This window comes from Salmo salar, chromosome ssa03 (genome assembly GCF_905237065.1).
Source record: "Salmo salar chromosome ssa03, Ssal_v3.1, whole genome shotgun sequence".
NCBI lineage: Eukaryota > Metazoa > Chordata > Actinopteri > Salmoniformes > Salmonidae > Salmo > Salmo salar.
Window position 1 is genome coordinate 46,112,569 of NC_059444.1, and position 27,606 is coordinate 46,140,174.

At 44.7% G+C, this 27,606-nt stretch overlaps 1 protein-coding gene across 2 annotated transcripts in view; it reads left to right on the forward strand.

Moving 5' to 3' along the window:
- Positions 1-26,768, forward strand: part of LOC106600544 (uncharacterized) — a 97,541-nt gene extending 70,773 nt beyond the window's left edge. For both annotated transcript variants that reach the window (XM_014191972.2, XM_045714897.1), the window contains 2 exons: positions 20,552-20,683; positions 26,220-26,768. In XM_014191972.2, coding sequence (XP_014047447.2) covers positions 20,552-20,683; positions 26,220-26,498 — 411 coding nt within the window. In that variant the 3' untranslated portion in view covers positions 26,499-26,768. The remainder of the gene's footprint in view (positions 1-20,551; positions 20,684-26,219) is intronic.
- The last annotated feature ends 838 nt before the right edge of the window (positions 26,769-27,606 follow it).

A 27,606-nucleotide genomic window follows, 5' to 3' on the forward strand; every position in this document is an offset into this window, starting at 1 on the left:
GGGGGGGAGGTTAGAAGGATTACTTAATCCTATCCCAGGTATTCCTTAAAGAGGTGGGGTGTCAGGTGTCTCCGGAAGGTGTTGATTGACTCCACTGTCCTGGCGTCGTGAGGGAGCTTGTTCCACCATTGGGGTGCCAGAGCAGCGAACAGTTTTGACTGGGCTGAGCGGGAACTGTGCTTCCGCAGAGGTACGGAGGCGAGCAGGCCAGAGGTGGATGAATGCAGTGCCCTTCTTTGGGTGTAGGGACTGATCAGAGCCTGAAGGTACGGAGGTGCCGTTCCCCTCACAGCTCCGTAGGCAAGCACCATGGTCTTGTAGCAGATGCGAGCTTCAACTGGAAGCCAGTGGAGTGTGCGGAGGAGCGGGGTGACGTGAGAGAACTTGGGAAGGTTGAACACCAGACGGGCTGCGGCGTTCTGGATGAGTTGTAGGGGTTTGATGGCACAGGCAGGTCGTACTCTGCGAATGTTGTAGAGCATGAACCTACAGGATCGGGTCACCGCCTTGATGTTAGCGGAGAACGACAGGGTGTTGTCCAGGGTCACGCCAAGGCTCTTAGCACTCTGGGAGGAGGACACAATGGAGTTGTCAACCGTGATGGCGAGATCATGGAACAGGCAGCCCTTCCCCGGGAGGAAGAGCAGCTCCGTCTTGCCAAGGTTCAGCTTGAGGTGGTGATCCGTCATCCACACTGATATGTCTGCCAGACATGCAGAGATGCGATTCGCCACCTGGTTATCAGAAGGGGGAAAGGAGAAGATTAATTGTGTGTCGTCTGCGTAGCAATGATAGGAGAGACCATGTGAGGATATGACAGAGCCAAGTGACTTGGTGTATAGCGGGAATAGGAGAGGGCCTAGAACTGAGCCCTGGGGGACACCAGTGGTGAGAGCACGTGGTGCGGAGACGGATTCTCGCCAAGCCACCTGGTAGGATCGACCTGTCAGGTAGGACGCAATCCAAGAGTGAGCCGCGCCGGAGATGCCCAACTCGGAGAGGGTGGAGAGGAGGATGTGATGGTTCACAGTATCAAAGGCAGCAGATAGGTCTAGAAGGCTGAGAGCAGAGGAGAGAGAGTTAGCTTTAGCAGTGCGGAGAGCCTCCGTGACACAGAGAAGAGCAGTCTCAGTTGAATGACCAGTTTTGAAACCTGACTGATTTGGATCAAGAAGGTCATTCTGAGAGAAATAGCAAGAGAGCTGGCCAAGGACGGCACGTTCACAAGTTTTGGAGAGGAAAGAAAGAAGGGATACTGGTCTGTAGTTGTTGACATCGGAGGGATCGAGTGTAGGTTTTTTGAGAAGGGGTGCAACTCTCGCTCTCTTGAAGACGGAAGGGACGTAGCCAGCGGTCAAGGATGAGTTGATGAGCGAGGTGAGGTAAGGGAGAAGGTCTCTGGAAATGGTCTGGAGAAGAGAGGAGTGGATAAGGTCAAGCGGGCAGGTTGTTGGGCGGCCGGCCGTCACAAGTCGCAAGATTTCATATGGAGAGAGAGGGGAGAAAGAGGTCAAAGCATAGGGTAGGGCAATGTGAGCAGGACCAGCGGTGTCGTTTGACTTAACAAACGAGGATCGGATGTCGTCAACATTCTTTTCAAAATGGTTGACGAAGTCATCCGCAAAGAGGGAGGAGGGGGGGAGGGGGAGGAGGATTCAGGAGGGAGGAGAAGGTGGCAAAGAGCTTCCTAGGGTTAGAGGCAGATGCTTGGAATTTAGAGTGGTAGAAAGTGGGTTTAGCAGCAGAAACAGAGGAAGAAAATGTGGAGAGGAGGGAGTGAAAAGATGCCAGGTCTGCAGGGAGGCTAGTTTTCCTCCATTTCCGCTCGGCTGCCCGGAGCCCTGTTCTGTGAGCTCGCAATGAGTCGTCAAGCCACGGAGCAGGAGGGGAGGACCGAGCCGGCCGGGAGGATAGGGGACATAGAGAGTCAAAGGATGCAGAAAGGGAGGAGAGGAGGGTTGAGGAGGCAGAATCAGGAGATTGGTTGGAGAAGGTTTGAGCAGAGGGAAGAGATGATAGGATGGAAGAGGAGAGAGTAGCAGGAGAGAGAGAGCGAAGGTTGCGACGGCGCAATACCATCTGAGTAGGGGCAGAGTGAGTAGTGTTGGAGGAGAGCGAGAGGGAAAAGGATACAAGGTAGTGGTCAGAGACTTGGAGGGGAGTTGCAGTGAGATTGGTAGAAGAACAGCATCTAGTAAAGATGAGGTCAAGCGTATTGCCTGCCTTGTGAGAGGGTGAGGCCAAAAGAGGAGAGGAGTGGAAAGGAGGCATAGAGAAATGAGTCAAAGGTAGACGTAGGGAGGTTAAAGTCACCCAGAATTGAGGGGTGAGCCATCCTCAGGAAAGGAACTTATCTAGGCGTCAAGCTCATTGATGAACTCTCCAAGGGAACCTGGAGGGTGATAAATGATAAGGATGTTGAGCTTGAATGGGCTAGTGATTGTGACAGCATGGAATTCAAAGGAGGATATAGACAGATGGGTCAGGGGAGAAAGAGAGAATGTCCACTTGGGAGAGATGAGGATTCCAGTCCCGCCACCCCGCTGACCAGATGCTCTCGGGGTATGCGAGAACACGTGGTCAGACGAGGAGAGAGCAGTAGGAGTAGCAGTGTTTTCTGTGGTAATCCATGTTTCCGTCAGCGCCAAGAAGTCGAGGGAACTGGAGGGTAGCATAGGCTGAGATGAACTCTGCCTTGTTGGCCGCAGACCGGCAGTTCCAGAGGCTGCCGGAGACCTGGATCTCCACGTGGGTCGTGCGCGCTGGGACCACCAGGTTAGAGTGGCAGCGGCCATGCAGTGTGAAGCGTTTGTGTGGCCTGTGTAGAGAGGAGAGAACAGGGATAGACAGACACATAGTTGACAGGCTACAGGAGAGGCTACGCTAATGCAAAGGAGATTGTAAAGAAGATTAACTAAACAACTGGGGAAGCGAGAGAGCAGGGCCTCCCTCACTAACCATTCGCTGAAACACTCAAATATAACTATTCCAACTTCCACTTAGAAATTATAATTGAAGTAAACTACAGTGGTTCAATGTTTCCAGGAATAGTGTCAAACTTAGTTTATTCAGCTAGATAACTTGGTACAGTATTCTTCCGTGAAACCCACCCAGTGCACCGTGTCTTATGACGCCGTAGCTAACTAGCATGCTAGCATCCAATAACACACGGTTAGCACCAATACTTGGTTACAACAAACTACCAATGGATCATTCGTGTCCGTGTCTAGTTCCTTTCATAACGCAGAAGTAATTAAACGCTGGCTAGCTAACACAAAGTCAGTCCTGCTAGCTACACAAGTGGACTACACAAATCGAAAGCTTACGTTGCAAAAATCTTATTGACTAAAAATGATACAGTACTGCTAGCTGGTAGCTGGTAGAGTTGGCTAGCTAGCAGTGGCTGCGTTTACCTTTATCTTTGACACAAAGACAATTATGTAGCTAGCTAACGTTACACTAATCAAATCGTTCCGTTATAATGTATTTAGTTTCTACAGTACCGCTAGTTGGTAAAGTTGGCTAGCTAGCAGTGGCTGTGGTGTTGTGATGTTGACGCCGTTTGGAAAACGGCGCGAACAAACGAGTACAGCTGGCTAGCTGACTAGCTAATCTTGTTAGTTTCTCAAAGTTAGTTTCTCAAAGCTTACACCTTTAGCTACACCTTTATCCTTGATGCAAAGACAACTATGTAGCTATTTTCTGGAATTTTCCAAGCTGTTCAAAGGCACAGTCAACTTAGTGTATGTAAACTTCTGACCCACTGGCATTGTGATACAGTGAATTATAAGTGAAACAATCTGTCTGTAAACAATTGTTGGAAAAATTACTTGTGTCATGCACAAAGTAGATGTCCTAACTGACTTGCTAAAACTGTAGTTTGTTAAGAAGAAATGTGTGGAGTGGTTGAAAAACGAGTTTTAATGAATCCAACCTAAGTGTATGTAAACTTCTGTCACGTCCTGGCCAGTATAAGGGTTAATTGTTATTGTAGTTTGGTCAGGACGTGGCAGAGGGTATTTGTTTTATGTGGTTCGGGGTGGTGTTTTGGTAAAAGGGCGTTTGATTTAGTATTTCCGGGTTTTTGGTTCATGATCTATGTTTATGTAATTCTATGTTTAGTCTAGGTAGTCTATTTCTATGTAGAGTTAATTGGGGTGGACTTCCAATTGAAGGCAGCTGTGTGGTGTTGGCTTTGATTGGAAGTCCTATATTAGTTGGGTGTGTTTGTCTGTTTAATTGTGGGAGATTGTTCTGTGTTTAGCCTTGTGCCTTGCCAGACTGTCTGTTAATAGTTCGTTCTCTTGTTTTGTTATTTTGGTGTTCATTTTGGAAGTTAATAAACGTCAAGATGAGCTTACACATACCTGCTGCGTTTTGGTCCTCCATTACCGACGAAAACCATGACAACTTCAACTTCTGATATGTACATGAAGTTAGGGTAAAGTGATTAGGCATTACGATAGATAATAATAAGAGTTAAAAAAGGCAACAGTAAACATTTACATTTTAGTCATTTAGCAGACGCTCTTATCCAGAGCAACTTACAGTAGTGAATGCATACATTTCCTATTTTTTTTGTTATCCGTACTGGTCCCCAACATGTAGTTGAATGAATGATGCAGCGCCACCCTTGGGCCAATCAATGTAATTTTGTAAATGACGGATCTCTGTAGCATGACACATCATTCACCCAAGTTTCGTCAAAATCGGGCCAGTGGTGTCTGAGATATCGCTTGTGACTAAAGTGCATACAGTTAATTATTATACTGCCCCCCGGGGCCAATGAGTGTACTTCTGTAAATGCCAGATTTCTATGGCAAGACGCATCATTCACCCAAGTTTTGTCTAAATCAGGCCAGTGGTGTCTGAGATATCGCGTGGGTTAGCTAGACTCATATATCTGAGCATGTGTGCCAAATTTCACAGATTAAAAGAGAAAAAAACATGTGCCCATTATAGCACCACCGTGTGGCCCGAATGAATTGTCTTGCATATGTTGAGTCTTAACAGTGTTTGCAACATGTGTACCAACATGTGTTACAATACGAATATCCTTGACTGATTTATATGCATTTATATGCCAGATCACGCCCAAGTGAATGTTTATTGGTCAATAACGGCCATGTAGATTTAGGTACAAGTCTGGACTGTATTGGTTAGTGATAGGGACATGGCTGTTGAATTTGTTCATTTTCAGTCCCTGTGGCCTTCAACAAGTGAGTTCCTAGGCAAATGTTAACATTATTAAACTCTTTATGACAATTCATTACATATCTCATAAATTCTTATTTTGAGGCATAGCTTCATCCTAATACAGTGACCAGAACTCATGGTTTACAGGCCACATTAGGTCTACAAGTAGGCCTGTATGTTATTTATCTTTGTGTAGCATAACATTTATAAATCAGTCACTCATGGAAAATTAGCGATATTATAAACAATTACAAAGAATTAACCTGCAGTAGTGCATACTGGGAAAAAAGTTAATTTGTTGTCATAACTTAAAAAATACAGTTGATTTGACTTCTCATTTAGTTCTGAGTCAGTATCACATACACATTTTAAGTAATAATGACTTTTCATTGATTTTGTGTTTATTTCACTAGAAGTTTTAGAGTTAAAAATGCCTTGGGGTTTACGGTGTACATGCTGTATGGCAGAAATATTAACCTGTCAGTTACTTAATTTACCCACCAGAGGGAACTATTCCTTCTGCTCAGTACTCAGTGTTTAATGTCAGAGGAAGTGTGTATCTGTAACGCTCCGGGTTGAAGTCCCCCTTAACCACAGGTCTACGATCAGATCACCCTAACCTCAATACTAATCTTAACCATTGAAACTAATCTTAGATCAGTGTGTAGGGAGCAATTTGAGCCTTATCACTATTTCCAGCCCCATGTGCTCCACTGACCTTACATGTCCACATGAATAGAAAGTCAGATCAACAAAGACTATGTCTAGGAGAGAAGCAGAATTTATCAGACAAATATCTTCCTTTTGCAACTTTTCTTTGCTATCATCCTTTAGTTGTTAGAATATGTCCCACAGACATTATTAAATCTCATTGTTGAAAGTATACCATAACTCCTGATGTGCCCTGGGTCTGATATCATTTTGTAACCAGATGGAAATAGTGTGTATAGTGTGGTCAGCACTGAAAGAGGGTAATGGAGGGACAATGATAAAGATCAAACTTTCCAGTGTGTTTGGCGGTCCTACCTGTTTTCTCTTACTGTGTGTGTGTATTTTGTTCCTGTCTGTGTCTGTGTGTGTGTGCACGCTCACGCGTATTTGCACAGCACAAACAGGGTGATTGTAATCTGCTTGGTCAGAGGTTTGGTAGATTGACAGAGCTGTGTAAAGTATTTTATTTATTTTGATTTAACCTTTATTTAACTAGGCAAGTCAGTTAAGAACTCCCGGAGTGGACCAGCCACCACCGGCCAGTTATTTACAATGACGGCCTACCAAAGGCAAAAGGCCTCCTGCGGGGACGAGGGCTGGGATTAAAAATAAAATAAAAATATAGGAAAAACACATTACAACAAGAGAGACACCACAACACTACATTGAGACCTAAGACAACAACATAGCATGGCAGCAACACATGACAACAACATCGTAGCAACACAACATGGCAGTAGCACAAAACATGGTACAAACATTATCGGGCACAGACAACAGCACAAAGGCAAGAAGGTAGAGACAACAATACATCACACGAAGCAGCCACAACTGTCAGTAAGTGTCCATGATTGAGTCTTTGAATAAAGAGATGGAGATAAAACTGTCCAGTTTGAGTGTTTTTTGCGGATCGTTCCAGTTGCTAGCTGCAGCGAACTGAAAAGAGGAGCGACCCAGGGATGTGTGTGCTTTGGGGACCTAACAGAATATGACTGGCAGAACAGGTGCTGTATGTGGAGGATGAGGGCTGCAGTAGGTATCTCAAATAGGGGGGAGTGAGGCCTAAGAGGGTTTTATAAATAAGTATCAACCAGTGGGTTTTGCGACGGGTATACAGAGATGACCAGTTTACAGAGGAGTATAAAGTGCAGTGATGTGCCCTATAAGGAGAATTGGTGGCAAATCTGATGGCCGAATGGTAAAGACCATCTAGCCGCTCAAGAGCACCCTTACCTGCCAATCTATCAATTACGTCTCCGTAATCTAGCATGGGTAGGATGGTCATCTGAATCAGGGTTAGTTTGGCAGCTGGGGTGAAAGAGGAGCGATTACGATAGAGGAAACCAAGTCTAGATTTAACCTTAGCCTGCAGCTTTGATATGTGCTGAGAGAAACAGAAACAGAAGGAAGATGGCACTGACAGAGATGGTCGCCTCGCTTCGCATTCTTAGGAAACTATGCAGTAATAATTTTTTTAAATGTATTATTTCTAACATTGTTAGCCCAGAAAATCTTAAGTGTTATTACATCCAGCCGGGAAGAACTGTTGGATATAAGATCGACGTCAACTTACCAACATTACGACAAGGAATACGACTTTCCTCAAGCGGATCCTTTGTTCGAACCTCCACCCTGGACATCCCAGAGGCCGACCCAAAACAACGTCGTCGCTGCAGGAGAGGCAGACGGAGAGGCCTCCTGGTCAGACTTAGAAGGCAAGCACACCATCCACCGCTTCCGAGCATATTACTCGCCGATGTCCAGTCTCTAGACAACAAGGTAGACAAAATTAGGGCACGAGTTGCCTTCCAGAGAGACATCAGAGATTGTAACATTCTCTGTTTCAGGGAAACAAGACTCTCTCGGGATATGTTGTCAGAGTCGGTACAGCCACCGGGTTTCTTCATGCGTCGCGCCGACAGAAACAACCATCTCTCTGGTAAGAAGAAGGGCGGGGGTGTATGCTTCATGATTAACGACTCATGGTGTAATCATAACAACATACAGGACCACAAGTCCTTTTTTCACCTGACCTAGAATTCCTTACAATAAAATGCCGACCGCATTATCTCCTAAGAGAATTTTCTTTGATTATAGTCACAGCCGTGTATATCCCCTCCTCCCCCCCTCTCCCAAGCTGATACCTCGACGACCCTGAAAGAACTTCACTGGACTCTATGTAAACTGGAAACCATATGTCCTGAAGCTGCATTTATTGTAGCTGGGGATTTTAACAAAGCTAATTTGAGAACAAGGCTTCCTAAATTCTACCAGCACATTGATTGTTGTACCCGCTCGAGCAAAACACTTGACCACTGCTACCCTAACTTCCGCGATACATACAAGGCCCTCCCCCGCCCTCCCTTCAGCAAGTCTGACCATGACTCCATCTTGTTGCTCCCCTCCTATAGGCAGAAACTAAAACAGGAAGGGCCGTGTTTAGGTCGAACCAACGCTGGTCTGACCAGCTAGATTCCACGCTTCAAGATTGCTTAGATCACGTGGACTGGGATATTTTCTGGCTAGCCTCAGACAATAACATCGACGTATACGCTGACTCGGTACGTGAGTTTATTTGGTAGTGCATTGGAGATGTTGTACCCACTGTGACTATTAAAACCTTCCCTAACCAGAAACCGTGGACTGATGGCAGCATTCGCGCAAAACTAAAAGCGCGAACCACCTCATTTAATCATGGCAAGGCGACTGGAAACATGACCGAATACAAACAGTGTAGTTATTCCCTCCGCAAGGTAATCAAACAAGAAAAGTGTCAGTATAGAGACAAAGTAGAGTCGTAATTTAACGGTTCAAACACCAGACGTATGTGGCCGTATCTACAGACAATCATGGATTACAAAAAGAAAACCAGAACAGTCACGGACATCGACGTCTTGCTCCCAGACAAGACAAATTTAACAACTTCTTTGTGCGGGTTGACGACTATACAAAGACTGTGGGCTCTCCTTCTCCATGGCCAACGTGAGTAAAACATTTGAACGCGTTACCCCTCGCAAGGCTGCCGGCCCAGACATGCTTCAAGATGGCCAGCATTGTTCCTGTTCCAAAGAAAGCTAAGGTAACTGAACTAAATGACTATCGCCCCGTAGCACTCACTTCTGTCATCATGAAGGGCTTTGAGAGACTAGTCAAGGATCATATCACCTCCACCCTACCTGATACCCTAGACCCACTACAATTTACTTACCACCCCAATAGGTCCACAGACGATGCAATCGCCATCACACTGCACACTGCCCTATCCCATCTGGACAAGAGGAATACCTATGTAAGAACGCTGTTCATTGACTACAGCTAAGCATTCAACACCATAGTACCTTCAAAACGCATCATTAAGCTTGAGACCCTGGGTCTCCACCCCGCCATGTGCAACTGGGTTCTGGACTTTCTGACGGGCCGCCCCCAGGTGGTGAAGGTAGGAAACAACATCTCCGCCCCGCTGATCCTCAACACTCGGGCCCCACAAGGGTGCGTTTTTAGCCCTCTCCTGTACGCCATGTTCACCCATGACTGAATGGCCATGCACGCCTCCAACTCAATCATCAACTTTGCAGACGACACTACAGTGGCAGGCTTGATTACCAACAATGATGAGACAGCCTGCAAGGAGGAGGTGAGGGCCCTCAGAATATGGTGTCAGGAAAATAACCTCTCACTCAACATCAACAAAACAAAGGAGATGATTGTGGACTTCAGGAAACAGCAGAGGGAGCACCCGCTATCCACATCGATGGGACAGTGGTGGAGAAGGTGGAAAGTTTTAAGTTCCTCGGCGTACACATCACGGACCAACTGAAATGGTCCACCCACACAGACAGTGTTGTGAAGAAGGTGCAAAAGTAACTATTCAACCTCAGGAGAATGAAGAAATGTGGCTTGTCACCTAAAACCCTCACAAACTTTTACAGATGCATAATCGAGAGCATCCTGTCGGGCTGTATCACCACCTGGTACGGAAACTGCACCGCCCTAAACCGTAAGGCTCTCCAGAGGGTAGTGTGGTCTGCACAACGCATCACCGGAGGCAAACTACCTGCCCGCCAGGACACCTAGAGCACCCAATGTCACAGGAAGGCCAAGAAGATAATCAAGGACAACAACCACCCGAGCCACTGCCTGTTCACCCCGCTATCATCCAGAAGGCGAGGTCAGTACAGGTGCATCAAAGCTGGGACCGAGAGACTGAAAAAAAGCTTCTATCTCAAGGCCATCAGACTGTTAAACAGCCATCACTAACATAGAGAGGCTGCTGCCAACATACGGACTCAAATCCCTGGCCACTTTAATAAATGGATTTAATAAAGTTATCACTAGTCACTTTAAATACTGCGACTCTAATAATGTTTACATATCCTACTGTTATGTGGTCTGTGTGTAACTTATGTAGAGGAGTCAGGCACAGGACAGCAGATATGAGTAAATAAACGTAATTTACTCAAAATAGGCAAATACAATACAATAAAGCAAGCCCACATAACGGACCATATAACATACAAACAATCACTCACAAAAAACATGGGGGAACAGAGGGTTAAATAATGAACAAGTAATTGGGGAAGTGAAACCAGGTGTGTAAAACAAAGACAAAACAAATGGAAAATGACAAGTGGATCGGCGATGGCTAGAAGGCCGGTGACGTCGACCGCCGAACGCCGCCCGAACAAGGAGAGGGACCGACTTCGGTGGAAGTCGTGACACCTTCATTACTCATCTCATATGTATATACTGTATTTTATACCATCTATTGCATCTTGCTTATGGCCATCGCGCATCCATATAGTTATATGTACATATTGTTATTCCATCCCTTTACTTAGATTTGTGTGTCTAAGGTAGTCGTTGTGAATTTGTTAGATTACTTGTTAGATATTACTGCACTGTCATAACTAGAAGCACAAGCATTTCGCTAGACTTGCATTAATATCTGCTATCCATGTGTATGTGACCAATGAAATTTGATTTGATTTGATTGATTTGAGAAGACCAGTGTACCATCTAGCCCTACTCCCAAGTACTTGTATGAGGTGACTACCTCAAGCTCTAAACCCTCAGAGGTAGTGATCACACCGATGGGGAGAGGGGCATTCTTCTTACCAAACCACATGACCTTGTTTTGGAGGTGTTAAGAACAAGGTTAAGGGCAGAGAAAGCTTGTTGGACACTAAGAAAGCTTTGTTGTAGAGCGTTTTAACACAAAATCCAGGAGGCGCCAGCTGAGTAAAAGACTATCATCTACATAGAAATGGAGAGAGAGAGCTTCCTACTGCCTGAGCTATGTTGTTGATGTAAATTGAGAAGCGTGTGGGGCCTAGTTTCGAGCCTTGGGGTACTCCCTTGGTGACAGGCAGTGGCTGAGACAGCAGATGTTCTGACTTTATACACTGCACTCTTTGAGAGAGGTATTTAGCAAACCAGGCCAAAGACCCCTCAGAGACACCAATACTCCTTAGCCGGCCCACAAGAATGGAATGGTCTACCGTATCAAAAGCTTTGGCCAAGTCAATAACAATAGCATCACAACATTGCTTAGAATCAAGGGCAATGGTGACATAATTGAAGACATTTAAGGTTGGAGTGACACATCATAACCTGAGCGGAAACCAGATTGTATACCAGAGAGAATACTATAGACATCAAGGAAGCCAGTCAGTTGATTATTGACAAGTTTTTCCATCACTTTTTAATAAACAGGGCAAAATAGAGATAGGCCTATAACAGTTAGGATCAGCTTGATCTCCCCTTTAAATAAAGGATGAACCGTGGCTGCCTTCCAAGCAATGGGAACCTCTCCAGAAAGGAGAGACAGGTTAAAAAGGTCGACGATAGGCTTGGCGATGATAGGGGCAGCAACCTTAAAGAAGAAAGGGTCTAAACCATCTGACCCAGATGTTTTTTTGAGGTCAAGTTTAAGGAACTCCTTTAGCACCTCGGACTCAGTAAACAATGTTTTCTTTGCAGTGGGTGTGTGTCTGTGTTGTTGTATATGCTCTACTTATTTTCTACTGTATGTATGTGTTTGAGTACACTGTATATTAACAGAATGTGCAGTATTTGTGTGAATTAAATACAACTGTGTGCGCGTATGTGTCATTTCATCCTGAAGCGTATCCCTAGAAAAAGGTTTAAGGAGCTAGCGAAGCAACTTTGGTCAACTCTGAATTTAACCGATCATATAAAAGTGGCTCGCCTTTTAGCCAGGTAAATTTCCTTCAGAACTAACCTGCTCCAGGGCAGGCTAACTCACGGCTAACTCCACTATCCTGCATTCAGAACGAACCTGCTCCAGGGCAGGCTAACTCAGGGCTAACTCCACTATCCTGCATTCAGAACTAACCTGCTCCAGGGCAGGCTAACTCAGGGCTAACTCCGCTATCCTGCATTCAGAACTAACCTGCTCCAGGGCAGGCTAACTCACGGCTAACTCCGCTATCATGCATTCAGAACTAACCTGCTCCAGGGCAGGCTAACTCACGGCTAACTCCACTATCCTGCATTCAGAACTAACCTGCTCCAGGGCAGGCTAACTCGGGGCTAACTCCACTATCCTGCATTCAGAACTAACCTGGTCCAGGGCAGGCTAACTCAGGGCTAACTCCACTATCCTGCATTCAGAACTAACCTGGTCCAGGGCAGGCTAACTCAGGGCTAACTCCACTATCCTGCATTCAGAACTAACCTGTTCCAGGGCAGGCTAACTCCACTATCCTGCATTCAGAACTAACCTGGTCCAGGGAAGACTAACTCAGGGCTAACTCCACTATCCTGCATTCAGAACTAACCTGCTCCAGGGCAGGCTAACTCAGGGCTAACTCCACTATCCTGCATTCAGAACTAACCTGCTCCAGGGCAGGCTAACTCAGGGCTAACTCCACTATCCTGCATTCAGAACTAACCTGCTCCAGGGCAGGCTAACTCAGGGCTAACTCCGCTCTCCTGCTTCAGAACTAACCTGCTCCAGGGCAGGCTAACTCACGGCTAACTCCACTATCCTGCATTCAGAACTAACCTGCTCCAGGGCAGGCTAACTCAGGGCTAACTCCACTATCCTGCATTCAGAACTAATCTGCTCCAGGGCAGGCTAACTCAGGGCTAACTCCACTATCCTGCATTCAGAACTAACCTGCTCCAGGGCAGGCTAACTCACGGCTAACTCCGCTATCCTGCATTCAGAACTAACCTGGTCCAGGGCAGGCTAACTCAGGGCTAACTCCACTATCCTGCATTCAGAACTAACCTGCTCCAGGGCAGGCTAACTCAGGGCTAACTCCAAATGAAAAGTCTGAGGCACGAGTTGAAGACCAATGAAATCAGATTCCCTCCCTCTAGGAAACATCCCCTTCATCTGAGGAAGACAACTGATTAAATATTTTATTAATGAAATGTTGTTTCTCTTAAAAAAATTGTAATGTTAAAATACTGTATATCACATTACACATTTAGTAATGACAGAATACATTTTAAACATCACACAATGTAACACTTTTGTATTACTTAATGTAATAAGATATAGATATGAGTGAGGAAAATGTGTGCATTGATAAGCACACCAAAGACGGCATTAACGATAAGAAATAAAGACGGCACTTCTAAAATCCTATTTCACACTATAGACTGCTGAATTTGTAAGATAACCTTTCTGTCATTTTGATTTCGGCACAAATGAAAGTGTGGCATGGATTGGTGGATTGATGTTTCAGCATTGTCTCAATAAGGAGTTCTGCATTCGACTAGCCACATGTGACATGCACACGCCGTTACAAGCCTGTTAGAGTTAGCAGAAGGAGGACAGGCAATATCCACCATCGTAGTACGGATGAAGAGTTTGGATTGTGAAGCTTACTGAATCTGGTTAGCTTTAGAAAACCCTGAGTAGATCTAGCTTGCTTCGTGGATACCCCGCAGGGCTACAGGCCCCCAACCCCAAAAAACATTTCATTTTATTTTCATAATTTTTTTAGGAACTCAGTCGGGGTCACAACTTACTGCTGAGAGTTAGAATAGTAGAATCAACTAGGTGCAACTTCTACATTTGGTAGAGTGTCAGTAGTTTTTCTCTTGTAATGTCAGTCACTGACAGTCACTCAATTAGACCATGTTACCTAAAGATGTTTAAATTGGTAAGTTAGTCTAGCCAGCTATCTACACCTTGTAGTAATCATTACCGGATTACTGACCAGGCATGCAGGGCATCTGCCCAGGCGCCCTGACCTTCAGGGGGCCCCCATTGATTTTGTTGGTCACTCGGACTGAGATATCATATGAGCATGGCATAAGTCATGGGACATTTTAGAATTAGCTTTCAAATTGCAAAATATTCTCTCGGCCCCATGGAAAAATGAATAGAATTGCATGAAATTAGTTTTAAAAACTGCAAAATGTTCTCTCGGCCCCATGGAAAAATGAATAGAATTGCAGGAAATTTGCTTTAAAACTGCAAAATGTTCTGTCCGCCCCAAGGCACAATGAGTAGAACTGCATGAAATAACTCTCCGCTGTCAAGAGGGGGACCACTAAAAAATGACCGTGAGGTGGGGGGCCACCAAACTAGGAATGGGCATTTTAAATTATTTCACTATTTGAATAATATCAAATATCAATAATAAAGAATTGGGAAATTTCAATGGGCACTTTCTCGAGCGAGACAGAGAGCCGGTGCACTGCACTCTGCTTGATTCAGCAGAAGGGTGGGGGAGTGTTGAGAGAGGAGCAGTGGCCGGTGTGTGTGACAGTCTATGTGTGGCATGGAGGGAGAGAGAGAGAGGGAAAATAGCCATACCGGCTCACACTAGTTAGACAAACTTGTTGCTACCATAGGTTATCTATCGTACCATCTGGTATTGCCTGTATTGACTGCATGGAATCGTTGTAAAAAAGCTAGCTAGCTACAGTAGCAAGGCTAATTGAGGCTATTTTGCTGCACTTCCCGTCCTTGTCTACAACAACTGTAATGAAACAACCGCCTACCTGTTGGTTGATCATTGTAGCCTACTCCTCATTTAGCCAACTGAACTCCGGAATGTTTATTACATTTTGCATGGATTGGAAATCTCCCACTTCAGTTGCTACACATGGAGCCTCTAACTGTTGCGCTGCTTTGATTGACTGACAATAACAACAAGCTACACGTGTGGAAAGTGTATAGGCTACCAGTGTCTTTTGTATAGGGTGCACTCATAAAAACTGTCATTAAAATGTTGAATGTATCTATGTAGGCTTTGTAGCAATGTCACATACATCATTTTATTACATTTTGTAAAAAATGAATACTCTCCCAAGTAATCTAATACTAACGTCCGTTAGGATATTTGAATATTCGAATAACCGTGCCCATACTCCAGACCAAATCTCTCTTAGGGTCCCCAGAAAACTAGGACCGCCCCTGGTGTCATGATCTTAGGTTCTCTAGTGTGTCCTTGAGAGAGAGCTTGTTTTTGTCTGTTTAGTGTGTTTTAGAGAAAGCGTTGTCTCTTGTTTAAAGTTCAATGACAGGGCAAAATGTTGGTTTCCGCCTAAATAGATATACCCAACCGTAATTATTTTTCATGAGATGGCTATAAACAATAACTGTTAATGTTGCATAGTTTTAGAAAGAAAGTAAGTCACCTAACTGGTAAAACACATTTTCATTTGCTGAGGTGAACTCATTTTGAGGACACAAGCTCAAGTTCATAGTACAACGTTGTACACGTTACAACTTCAGCTTTAAGCACAAAGTGATTTTGTCCGTCTGTGACCAAGAAAAAGTGGTCTTGGTTAAATTCTAGGAAATTATTTTGCAGTTTCTCATGTTGAGAGCTCTAAATCCGGCTGAGAATATCACAGCGAGATGAAACTAGAATGAAACCGCTCAAATACCCCAAAAGGGCTCTTACCATCTAAAAGGATATTATGTTTATGCGTGTGTACTGTAGCCTATATGTGTGTATGTGCTTCATAGCTCGTGTGTGTGTGTTTGTGAGCCTGCGTCCCCGCCCTTCTCCTGCTCTGTGGAGCACATGTTCTGTGCTTGGCCAGCGGAGAGGAGGGGACGATTATGCAAGAGCCTGTATGGCTGCCAAGCCGTGTGTGAGTGAGTGTGTGTGTGTGTGTGTGAGTGTGTGCGCTTGCGTGTGTGTTGAGGGAAGAAACAGCAAAACAGGTAGCCGTCCAGCCAGAGGAATAAATAGAACACACAGCCCCAATCCCTGAGATATAAAGATGTCATCACTGGCTCTGGAGAGAGCATCTTAATTTACAGAACGTTAACTACTGGGCTTTGTAATTATTGTGTTTGGTCTTTGTTAGAAAGTCAGTTGTAAGTCGCTCTGGATAAGAGCGTCTGCTAAATGACTTAAATGTAATGTAAATGTAAACCTGTAACTATGAGATTGTATATACAGCACAATCAACAAACTACTCCTGAACATGAATTAACTTTAATTGCGTTTACTAATGTCGCTCATAAAACATTCATAATCACTGACACCATAGATGATGGATATGTATGAGACTCAGTAAAGAAATCTCCTGGGAGTCATCTCCTGCAGTGGTTCTGTAGTGTCGATATGACGGTGGGGACAATGGAGGGTCTCTGTGTGTGATAGAGAGCAATAAACATCTGGATGTTGGTAGCACTCCTCTCTCACTGGAGACTGAGAAACCTCTTGATCGACCAAGAGTTAAAAAGATCCACCGATGAAGAAGAACATCTCATTTGATGGCAGCATCTGATTCTGTTTAAGATTGAGGGGAGACGTTCATTGAACCTGACAGCATAGTGAAGCTGCATACAGATGATTTGCTGTAAATGGGGAGATATTTAATAGTACTACAAAATGTACACTTACAAATGTGTGAACAGAGATGATCTGATGCCAGAAGATAATTTAATCCATATGCACAACCATGCAAAACCATTTAAACCATGTCATTCTTCAATGCAAACACAGTCCCTCACTGTTCTCTTACTTGACTAGTGGTAGGATGGTTGGGTAGACAGTCACATGAGATCCACTCACACCCACCCACACACCCACCCACCCACCCACACCCACACACCCACCCACACACACCCACACACACCCACCCACACCCACACACCCACACACCCACCCACACACACACACACACCCACACTGCATGTCCATGTACTGTACATGCAGGCCTGACATAACGCTGAGGTGACATACCAGAGATAATCTACTGTCTCGTATGTCCATGTACTGTACATGCAGGCCTGACATAACGCTGAGGTGACATACCAGAGATAATCTACTGTCTCGTATGTCCTGTACATGCAGGCCTGACATAACGCTGAGGTGACATACCAGAGATAATCTACTGTCTCGTATGTACTGTACATGCAGGCCTGACATAACGCTGAGGTGACATACCAGAGATAATCTACTGTCTCTTATGTCCTGTACATGCAGGCCTGACATAACGCTGAGGTGACATACCAGAGATAATCTACTGTCTCGTATGTACTGTACATGCAGGCCTGACATAACGCTGAGGTGACATACCAGAGATAATCTACTGTCTCATATCTCCATGTACTGTACATGCAGGCCTGACATAATGCTGAGGTGTCATACCAGAGATAATCTACTGTCTCGTATGTCCATGTACTGTACATGCAGGCCTGACATAACGCTGAGGTGACATACCAGAGATAATCTACTGTCTCGTATGTCCATGTACTGTACATGCAGGCCTGACATAACGCTGAGGTGACATACCAGAGATAATCTACTGTCTCGTATTGTACTGTACATGCAGGCCTGACATAACGCTGAGGTGACATACCAGAGATAATCTACTGTCTCATATCTCCATGTACTGTACATGCAGGCCTGACATAACGCTGAGGTGACATACCAGAGATAATCTACTGTCTCGTATGTACTGTACATGCAGGCCTGACATAACGCTGAGGTGACATACCAGAGATAATCTACTGTCTCGTATGTCCTGTACATGCAGGCCTGACATAACGCTGAGGTGACATACCAGAGATAATCTACTGTCTCGTATGTACTGTACATGCAGGCCTGACATAACGCTGAGGTGACATACCAGAGATAATCTACTGTCTCATATCTCCATGTACTGTACATGCAGGCCTGACATAACGCTGAGGTGACATACCAGAGATAATCTACTGTCTCGTATGTCCATGTACTGTACATGCAGGCCTGACATAACGCTGAGGTGACATACCAGAGATAATCTACTGTCTCGTATGTCCATGTACTGTACATGCAGGCCTGACATAACGCTGAGGTGACATACCAGAGATAATCTACTGTCTCGTATGTACTGTACATGCAGGCCTGACATAACGCTGAGGTGACATACCAGAGATAATCTACTGTCTCATATCTCCATGTACTGTACATGCAGGCCTGACATAACGCTGAGGTGACATACCAGAGATAATCTACTGTCTCGTATGTCCATGTACTGTACATGCAGGCCTGACATAACGCTGAGGTGACATACCAGAGATAATCTACTGTCTCGTATGTCCTGTACATGCAGGCCTGACATAACGCTGAGGTGACATACCAGAGATAATCTACTGTCTCGTATGTACTGTACATGCAGGCCTGACATAACGCTGAGGTGACATACCAGAGATAATCTACTGTCTCATATCTCCATGTACTGTACATGCAGGCCTGACATAACGCTGAGGTGACATACCAGAGATAATCTACTGTCTCGTATGTCCATGTACTGTACATGCAGGCCTGACATAACGCTGAGGTGACATACCAGAGATAATCTACTGTCTCGTATGTACATGTACTGTACATGCAGGCCTGACATAACGCTGAGGTGACATACCAGAGATAATCTACTGTCTCGTATGTCCTGTACATGCAGGCCTGACATAACGCTGAGGTGACATACCAGAGATAATCTACTGTCTCGTATGTACTGTACATGCAGGCCTGACATAACGCTGAGGTGACATACCAGAGATAATCTACTGTCTCGTATGTACTGTACATGCAGGCCTGACATAACGCTGAGGTGACATACCAGAGATATTCTACTGTCTCGTATGTACTGTACATGCAGGCCTGACATAACGCTGAGGTGACATACCAGAGATAATCTACTGTCTCGTATGTACTGTATATGCAGGCCTGACATAACGCTGAGGTGACATACCAGAGATAATCTACTGTCTCGTATGTACTGTACATGCAGGCCTGACATAACGCTGAGGTGACATACCAGAGATAATCTACTGTCTCGTATGTACTGTACATGCAGGCCTGACATAACGCTGAGGTGACATACCAGAGATATTCTACTGTCTCGTATGTACTGTACATGCAGGCCTGACATAACGCTGAGGTGACATACCAGAGATAATCTACTGTCTCGTATGTACTGTACATGCAGGCCTGACATAACGCTGAGGTGACATACCAGAGATAATCTACTCTCTCGTATGTCCATGTACTGTACATGCAGGCCTGACATAACGCTGAGGTGACATACCAGAGATAATCTACTGTCTCGTATGTCCATGTACTGTACATACAGGCCTGACATAACGCTGAGGTGACATACCAGAGATAATCTACTGTCTCGTATGTCCATGTACTGCACATGCAGGCCTGACATAACGCTGAGGTGACATACCAGAGATAATCTACTGTCTCGTATGTACTGTACATGCAGGCCTGACATAACGCTGAGGTGACATACCAGAGATAATCTACTGTCTCTTATGTACTGTACATGCAGGCCTGACATAACGCTGAGGTGACATACCAGAGATAATCTACTCTTTGTGAGTATGCATGCAGAATGCCTGTCTCATTGAGTTGTTTTGCTTGGATTTATAAAGTATATTGGGGAGATTTGTGTATTGCTTTCATAACATATGGTTTGTGTGTACAGTATTTTTGAGGCTTTATTATTGAGGCTTACGTGTTTTTTTGTTGAGCAAAACTTTTTGTGGACGGTACTACGCCCCTTGCGCAGTCAATGTCGCTGAGATAAGTCGAGTTTCCTTGTAGGCCTATTCGGCCGGGAAACTGTGGAGCCAGCTGTACAGACTATTGCATGTTTCTGTTTATGAGTCTTTTATTAAAGAATGTGAAACGATGTTGTCTTTTTGCAGATTTTCATTCGATTATGCAGAGCTGTTATTTTTGGGGGCTTTTTGTAGGCCAAAAAAAATGTATTCTGGTAAAAGACTGACATTTGGACATTTCAATTAAAAAATACTCTTGAAATGGAAACATAGTTATTTTAGAGACACAAAGTAACAATAGCCTATGATTCTTTAGGCTATACTGGGCTCTCACCATTATTACCATTATTCACATCATTCACTTTCAATCAGCTTTGGTATTGACATCAGTGAGCTTTCTGAATGAGGAGAGACACATTGGTAGGCCTACCAACGGAAACGTCTGAAAATTATAGACTACAGCTCGCGTCACAGCTTCCCCGGGAAACTCAACGTATTGTAGCCTCACGTGGATGAAAGAGTAGCGGAGGAAGGAGTTTGCCTTAATATATTACATGTTGCGGTGGTGCTTCGAGTAGTGATTATGGGCCCTGGCTACCAGGCTGACAGCAGAGCCCTCACCTCTGTTCTCTGTGTGTCCACCAGGAGGCAGTGTTCATGGGAAACGGGGAGCAGTACATCTGGAAGCCCCCAGAGGACAATGACATCATCACCTTGCACCCAGCGCCTATACCCCCGGGGGAGAACGGACAGGGATACACACCCACAGCCATGGAGGTGAGGGATATGTCTGTGTGTGGGTGGGTGGGTGGTGGAGTGGGCGGGATGAGGTAAGTGTGTCATGGGGAGATTTGTGTATTGCTTACGTAACATATGGTTTGTATGTACAGTAAATTTGTGTTAACTTAATGGTCAAATTGTGAAAGAGAGGTCCTGTTTACCTAGAGAGCTCCTCTTTGATTGGCTTTGCCGCCGTAACACAGACCTCCATGCCTTCCTGAGTCAAACTTGGTCCGGGGCCTGGTATATGGTTACAGTGCAGGGTGGGATTACAGCCATGTGGAACCACAACATGTGGGTGGAACCTAACCCTTAACTCTGACACTTCAGTCACACTATGTGACAAAGTGACATCCCATTTCTCATGTAGTGCACTACTTCTGGACACTGTTGGCTCGGTTGCAGACCACCAGGGGACTCTGTATCGAGCGTTTTTCTACTTATTTCCAGATCATTTCTGTTTCCTTTTTTTAGTTTTTTTTTAGGACTTTGTTGACATTGTACATTCCCTTGCCTCCGTTACACAGAATGTAACAATAAGACACTGATGCATCCTCTGTACATACATACAGTATATGATGTTGTGATTAAATAGTTTATACTATTATAGTTTATACTAAAGTGCACTTTCCTCATGAGAAAACTATAGAAGTATGAACAAGCTGTAGTTTAGCTCCCGACTCAGCAAGATGCAGCTCAGTCTATGGGTATAAAACAGGTTTGAGCCCCTGGCTCCTTTTGCTGTGTGGCTGTGAGCAGAGCTTAAGGGGTTAAGTCTCTGCTGTTTGGCTCCTCATTTAGAATGTAGAGAGATCAGACTACTACACAGATTTCTCTCCCTCTATCTTTTTCTGTCTTTCTCTCCCGCTCTCTCAATAACTAATTATTTCACTCTCTTTGTCTTACTATTTGTCTCAGAGAGGCAAAAACAATCTCCTCTTTCTCTTCTCTTTCCCCTTAATCCCTCTTTCTCTTTAGGATTTTATCTTTCTCTCTTTCTGAGCTCCTAGTATACTCTGGAGTGTGTCAGTTGCACCCGTCAAAAGGTGTTCCACTCCTCCCCTCCTCTGTCCCGCTCTTCTCGTCCACTCCTTACTTGCCTTTTGTAGGCGCTGGCCTGCTCTCAACCAATCAGATCTCCCAAACCGGGTCTTACCCACTAACGTTCATAATGCACACAAACCAATCTAAATTCACTACTTATTTTCTGATCTACAAAATAACAGAAATACGATTTTGTTGCTAGGTTTATAATCCTGTCACACAGAGAGCATAAATACAAACGGTACTATATCTTAGAGTAGACGAGGAGAAGGAGAAGAGGAGAATGAAAAAAAATAAAAGATACAGTACAGGCTTCTTCAACAGCTGCAGTTTTGAAACCCCCATCGTCTTGTGACTTCCTTCCTCTGCTGCAAACACACTCACACACAAATACACACACACACACACACACACAAATACACACACACACAAATACACACACACACACATAATGGCTGCACAGATCACACACACAGCTCAGGGCATGGTCTTTGTTTATCAAAAAAGATCATCACAGATTTGTGGGGGCAGGGTTTAAGTGTTGCTAGAGATCTGTTAGGAAGAGAGAGACACAGAGAGAGAGAGGGGGGAGGGAGATTGTTGAATCTAATGAAAAGAGGAACTCTTATTGTTTATGTTCTCCTGTATGACTATGTGTTATAAAATATATACTTTGTTGATAAATAATCAGTGTCAGGTCCACCCCAACAGTTACCCCCTAAAGACCATTGTGCATTTTTTGAAACTATGAAAATCCCTTGGGGTCTGAGAGAGATAGTGACAGATGGAGTGACAGAAAGATAGAGACAGAGAGCGACATGGAGAATGATAGATAAAGAGAGCTATTTGCTCATGAAGCGTTTCTCAAGAGCAGTAGATCAGAGGTGCAGTCCGGGTGTGAACACGGAAGACAAACATGACCGTATCCCATAATCCTTTTGGTGCACCTCTCTATGAACTATGAAACAGAAATGCCATAGAGGTCACAATGTTGCTTAGATGGTAAATGCCTCTGCCAGATTTTACACATGCCATTTGGTTGTAAGTAGTAAATGTCAAAGACACACGTTATTATTTGTTATTGTTGTTGCGTTGTCCAGAAGGACCCTGTAAGTAAGTATTTGGTTGAACGTGTATACCAAGTGTATCCTGTACATAGGACTAATGAAACATGAAACTTGATATGTTCTATTAATAATTGCCATATTTACACACATTTTCCTTCTTGAATAGTGGATGTGTCATAAATTCATGGAAAACATGGTTTAGTGGGTTGGCTGTTATCCAAGTCTCTGACACACACCATTGTATTTTCTCCACTACTTGTTTGGGCTGACTGTGGCGAAATGTAACTGGTTTATCCAGTGGTTAGGTAACTCTGCCACACAGCCCAGCCACAGCACACAGAAGGCTGATAACACAGTTTACTCTGCCTGAGCAAAATGGGTCAGGCTACTGCACTGTATCAACACACACACGCACACACACGCACATGCACATGCGAGCGCACGTGCGCATGCACACACACACACACACACACACACACACAGATTCATGTTTGCGCATAAATGAAAATACTGTACACAGACATTCTTGCATACATGCAGGCTTTGCATACTGTATGTGCAGGCTGACACAGAGACAGTCTGTACACAATTATACAGTCATGAGGGCAATAAAAACCACTCACTATATCATCAAAGGCCTCACAGGTCTACTGTACTTGACATATGCTACACTGTAAAGGGGTTAGCGTGATTTTGACAGGCAGCTTGTGGCAAGTATAATTCTGTATTTCATATTACAGTACACTGTAATATAAATAGAAATAAAGTACTGTGTCATGACACAGTACAATACCATAACATTGACTTATACTGTAAAAAAGTAAATGTAAACGGAATGAATTTATAAATGAATGAATGAATAAAATTTGTTTTCACAGTTTTTCTACTTCAATTACAAGGGATTGCCTGCTATGTAAAGTGTTTACAAACATTACAGCATATTAATGACTATTTATACACAAAAGTATGTTTGACACCCTTCAAATTAGTGGATTCGGCTATTTCAGGCACACCCATTGCTGACAGGTGTATAAAATTGAGAACACAGTATTGTGAAGTTGAAACGTCTAATAGCGACAATGGCTCAGCTGCGAAGTGGTAGGACACACAAGTTCACAGATTGTTACCGCCGAGTACTGAAGCGCGTAAAAATGGTCTGTCCTCGGTTGCAACACTCACTACCAAGTTCCAAACTGCCTCTGGAAGCAACGTCAGCACAATAACTGTAAGTCGGGAGCTTCATGAAATGGGTTTCCATGGCCGAGCAGCCGCACACAAGCCTAAGATCACCATGCATAATGCCAAGCGTCGGCTGGAGTGGTGTAAAGCTCGCTGCCATTGGACTCTGGAGCAGTGGAATTGTGTTCTCTGGAGTGATGAATCACGCTTCACCATCTGGCAGTCCGACAGACAAATCTGGGTTTGGCAGATGCCAGGAAAACGCTATCTGCCCAAATGCATAGTGCCAACTGTAAAGTTTGGTGGAGGAATAATGGTCTTGGGCTGTTTTTCGTTGTTCAGGCCCCTTAATTCCAGTGAACGGAAATCTTAATGCATACAATGACATTCTAGACGATTCTGTGCTTCCAAATTCGTGGCAACCATTTGGCAAAGGCCTTTTCCTGTTACAGCATGACAATGCTCCCGTGCACAAAGCGAGGTCCATACAGAAATGGTTTGTCAGGATCGATGTGGAAGAACTTGACTGGCCTGCACAAAGTGCTGACCTCAACCCAATCAAACACTTTTGTGATGAATTGGAACGGCGACTGCGAGCCAGGCCTAATCGCCCAACATCAGTGCCTGACCTCACTAATGCTCTTGTGGCTGAATGGAAGCAAGTCCCCGCAGCAATGTTCCAACATCTAGTGGAAAGCCTTCCCAGAAGAGTGGAGGCTGTTATAGCCGCAAAGGGGAGACCAACTCCATATTAATGCCAATGATTTTGGAATTAGACGTTCGACTATCAGGTGTCCACATACTTTTGGTCATGTAGTGTTTAACTTTCACTTCTAGAGGCCTTAGCAAAGGCTTCGAAACGGGCAGTGACTCAACGGCAAAACATACCATAAGGATATGCCAAAATTCTCAAACATTTATGTAATGAACACAAGGGAGACAGAGAGCTGGTTTCAAGCGCAGGGTGCAGCAGGTGTTTAATGTAGAGGACCACAGGAGGAGGCAGGTAGCTGGGTCCAGGGGAAGGCAGCAGATCATACACAGGGGGTCCAAAAAGGCAACAGTACAGTCAGAGAAAAGGCTAGTAACGTCGTCTGGGAGATCAGGCAATAACAGGAAATCCGATTAGCTTAGGTACAGGCAGAGAATAGGCAAAAGGCGTCGTTAGTGAGGCTGGCAAAAACTATCATACACAGGAGGAGTACATTACAGGAAAACCAGAGCTCTGAATAGAAGTGTATCAAAAACAAACAATACCTCACAATGATGGGGTGCAAAGAACTGAACTAAATAGTGTATAGGTGATCAGAATTCAGGTGATTCAGATCTGGAGAGTGAGCTGCATTCAGGGGATCTATCTGTTTGAGAGTGTGAGCTGGAAAGTGAGCTGCATTCAGGGGATCTACGTGTATGAGAGTGTGAGTTGGAAACAGATGTTACAATTTAAGGTTTAAGGTCAATCTATTTGGTTTTTCCAAAATTCATTACAGTTTAAAATGTTCAACAAGTTCAAATTCAGTCCATTATTAATTTAAAATTCCAAATAATAAACAATTCAAATTTGGCAAAACAAATGGTCATTTTAAAAACAAAAACAAAACAATCAATCAATCAAAAATAATCATAAAAAATCTGTCAGTCCATTTAGTCATTCAATCTGTCCACAATGTGTCTGTGTCTTTGTGTTGGGGGAGGGGAGGGGAAGGGAAGGGTGGGGTCTGGGTTGGCAGTTGCTGAAGGGAATTGGCAGTTGGGGTCGGTCGGTGCTGTGGTGGTAGTTCCATGTGGTCCGCTCGCACCAGGTGAAGGTTTGGTGTTTGGTCCCTCCTCCAACCCTCTTCTGGTGTTCTGGTGCTGTGACTGGGTGTGACCCAGCCACAACAATTTCCCACAATGCCAGACCATAATGTACTGTATGCTGCAGTAAAAGGTTTCCAAGTACTGTTGATAAAACAAGGAATTACCGTATAACTTACAGTTTTCCGTTACAGTGTACCCTGTAGAATACAGGTGTTGAATTGAGCATTATGTATAATAAAAATACAATTTAGTACAATACATTTTTAGTAGACCAAAATCATTGTGGTTAAATATTGTAATATTTTGTAATCCTTTATTTCCATGTTCAGTAAGTGATACTCTCATGTGTTATAGCCTTCTCGTAACCACAGTTGTACTGTATGTGGTTCTGAATGCACAGTGTTTCAGTGTGTCTTCTCCTTCTCTCTCTGTCTTGACTTCAGATTTCTGACACCTACTCCACTGTGTGTAAAACCCAGAAGAAGAAACCTCCCCCAGACAACAATGGAGCCAAGACCCTCCCCCGCAACGAGTGCTCTGTGGAGGAGAATGGAGGAGGTGGGGCGGGGAGCAGGAGGGAATGGGACGTGGGTCGGTCCCGGGGGAGGGGTGAGGGGTCGTGGCCGGGGGGTCCAGGGTGGTCAGGCCCGATCCCACGAGGAGCCCTGCTATGCGCCAGTTGGCGACAGGTCCTGGCCCGCCTGTGTGGTAGCCAAGTCTGACCCGGCGTACGCCACTATAGACTCCCACCGGAAACGTGAGCAGACAGGTACCAATATCGGTGTACTGGGGTCAAACGCTACACTGAAGCCCAAGAAGAAGCTTCCTCAGCAGGAAGTGCCGTCTCCAGGGGCCCCGGGCCCCCAGGGACCTCCAGCAGGCCCTTTAACCAAGGCCCTGCTTGGGGGGGAGAACTTCTATGAGACCATCAGTGATGTGAAACAGGGGGCTAACACCGCCAGCACCACCACCATCTTCACCTTCAACGACGGGATGGAGATGTACGTCACTGGCCTGTAGCTGAGAGACACTGGCTCACACACTGTGGGGTTCAGACCTGTTTGGGTTCTTCTGACCTTGTCTACACCCGGTATGAGCTATGAAAGGGACTGGTAGCAATGTATATAGCAATGAGACCCACTGGTGAAACCAAGAATCGGAAGTCACTTTCATAGCATAATACAATGTCTCCAGTGATAGGATTATGGCCACATCCAGTGACAAAAGAAGAAGACGATGTTTGAAGGTGGATGTGGAGGCATTCACCAGGTTTAGACAAGGTCTCTGACCCACGGTCAGACACCAGACCCAACCAGTGGTGGAAATTGACTTTTTGGTTCACTGACTGGGGGATTCCAGATAGGGGGTTCCAGTGCTAGTCGTAGTTTTGAAAGGAACCCAGTTCCAGGGGTTCCTCCTCATTTACACCACTGGACCAACAGAACCAGAACTACTCTACGTCTTTGAGATTTATCACAGAGCCAGTCTGGCTAACCCAGTCTGGCTAGCCCGAGCCTGAATAATTCCAGCCAGACTCCAACAAAAAGGTCCAACAAGACCAGATTGAGCATCACGTTTTGCACTGGATAACAGTGTCACTATTCACTTTACCTTACCTTACACACCCATTTGTGTGACATTTTACATATATATTTATTTTTGTATAAAGATGGTACCCTTAATAAAGCATGCCCTGTACAGAACACACAACATGATAACACACAATCACATATACACGTGCAAACACACACACACACTGTAGGCAAACATTGTTGTGCATGAAAACACACATTCTCACAAAGATGACAGAGGAAAGAAGTGTGGAGACAC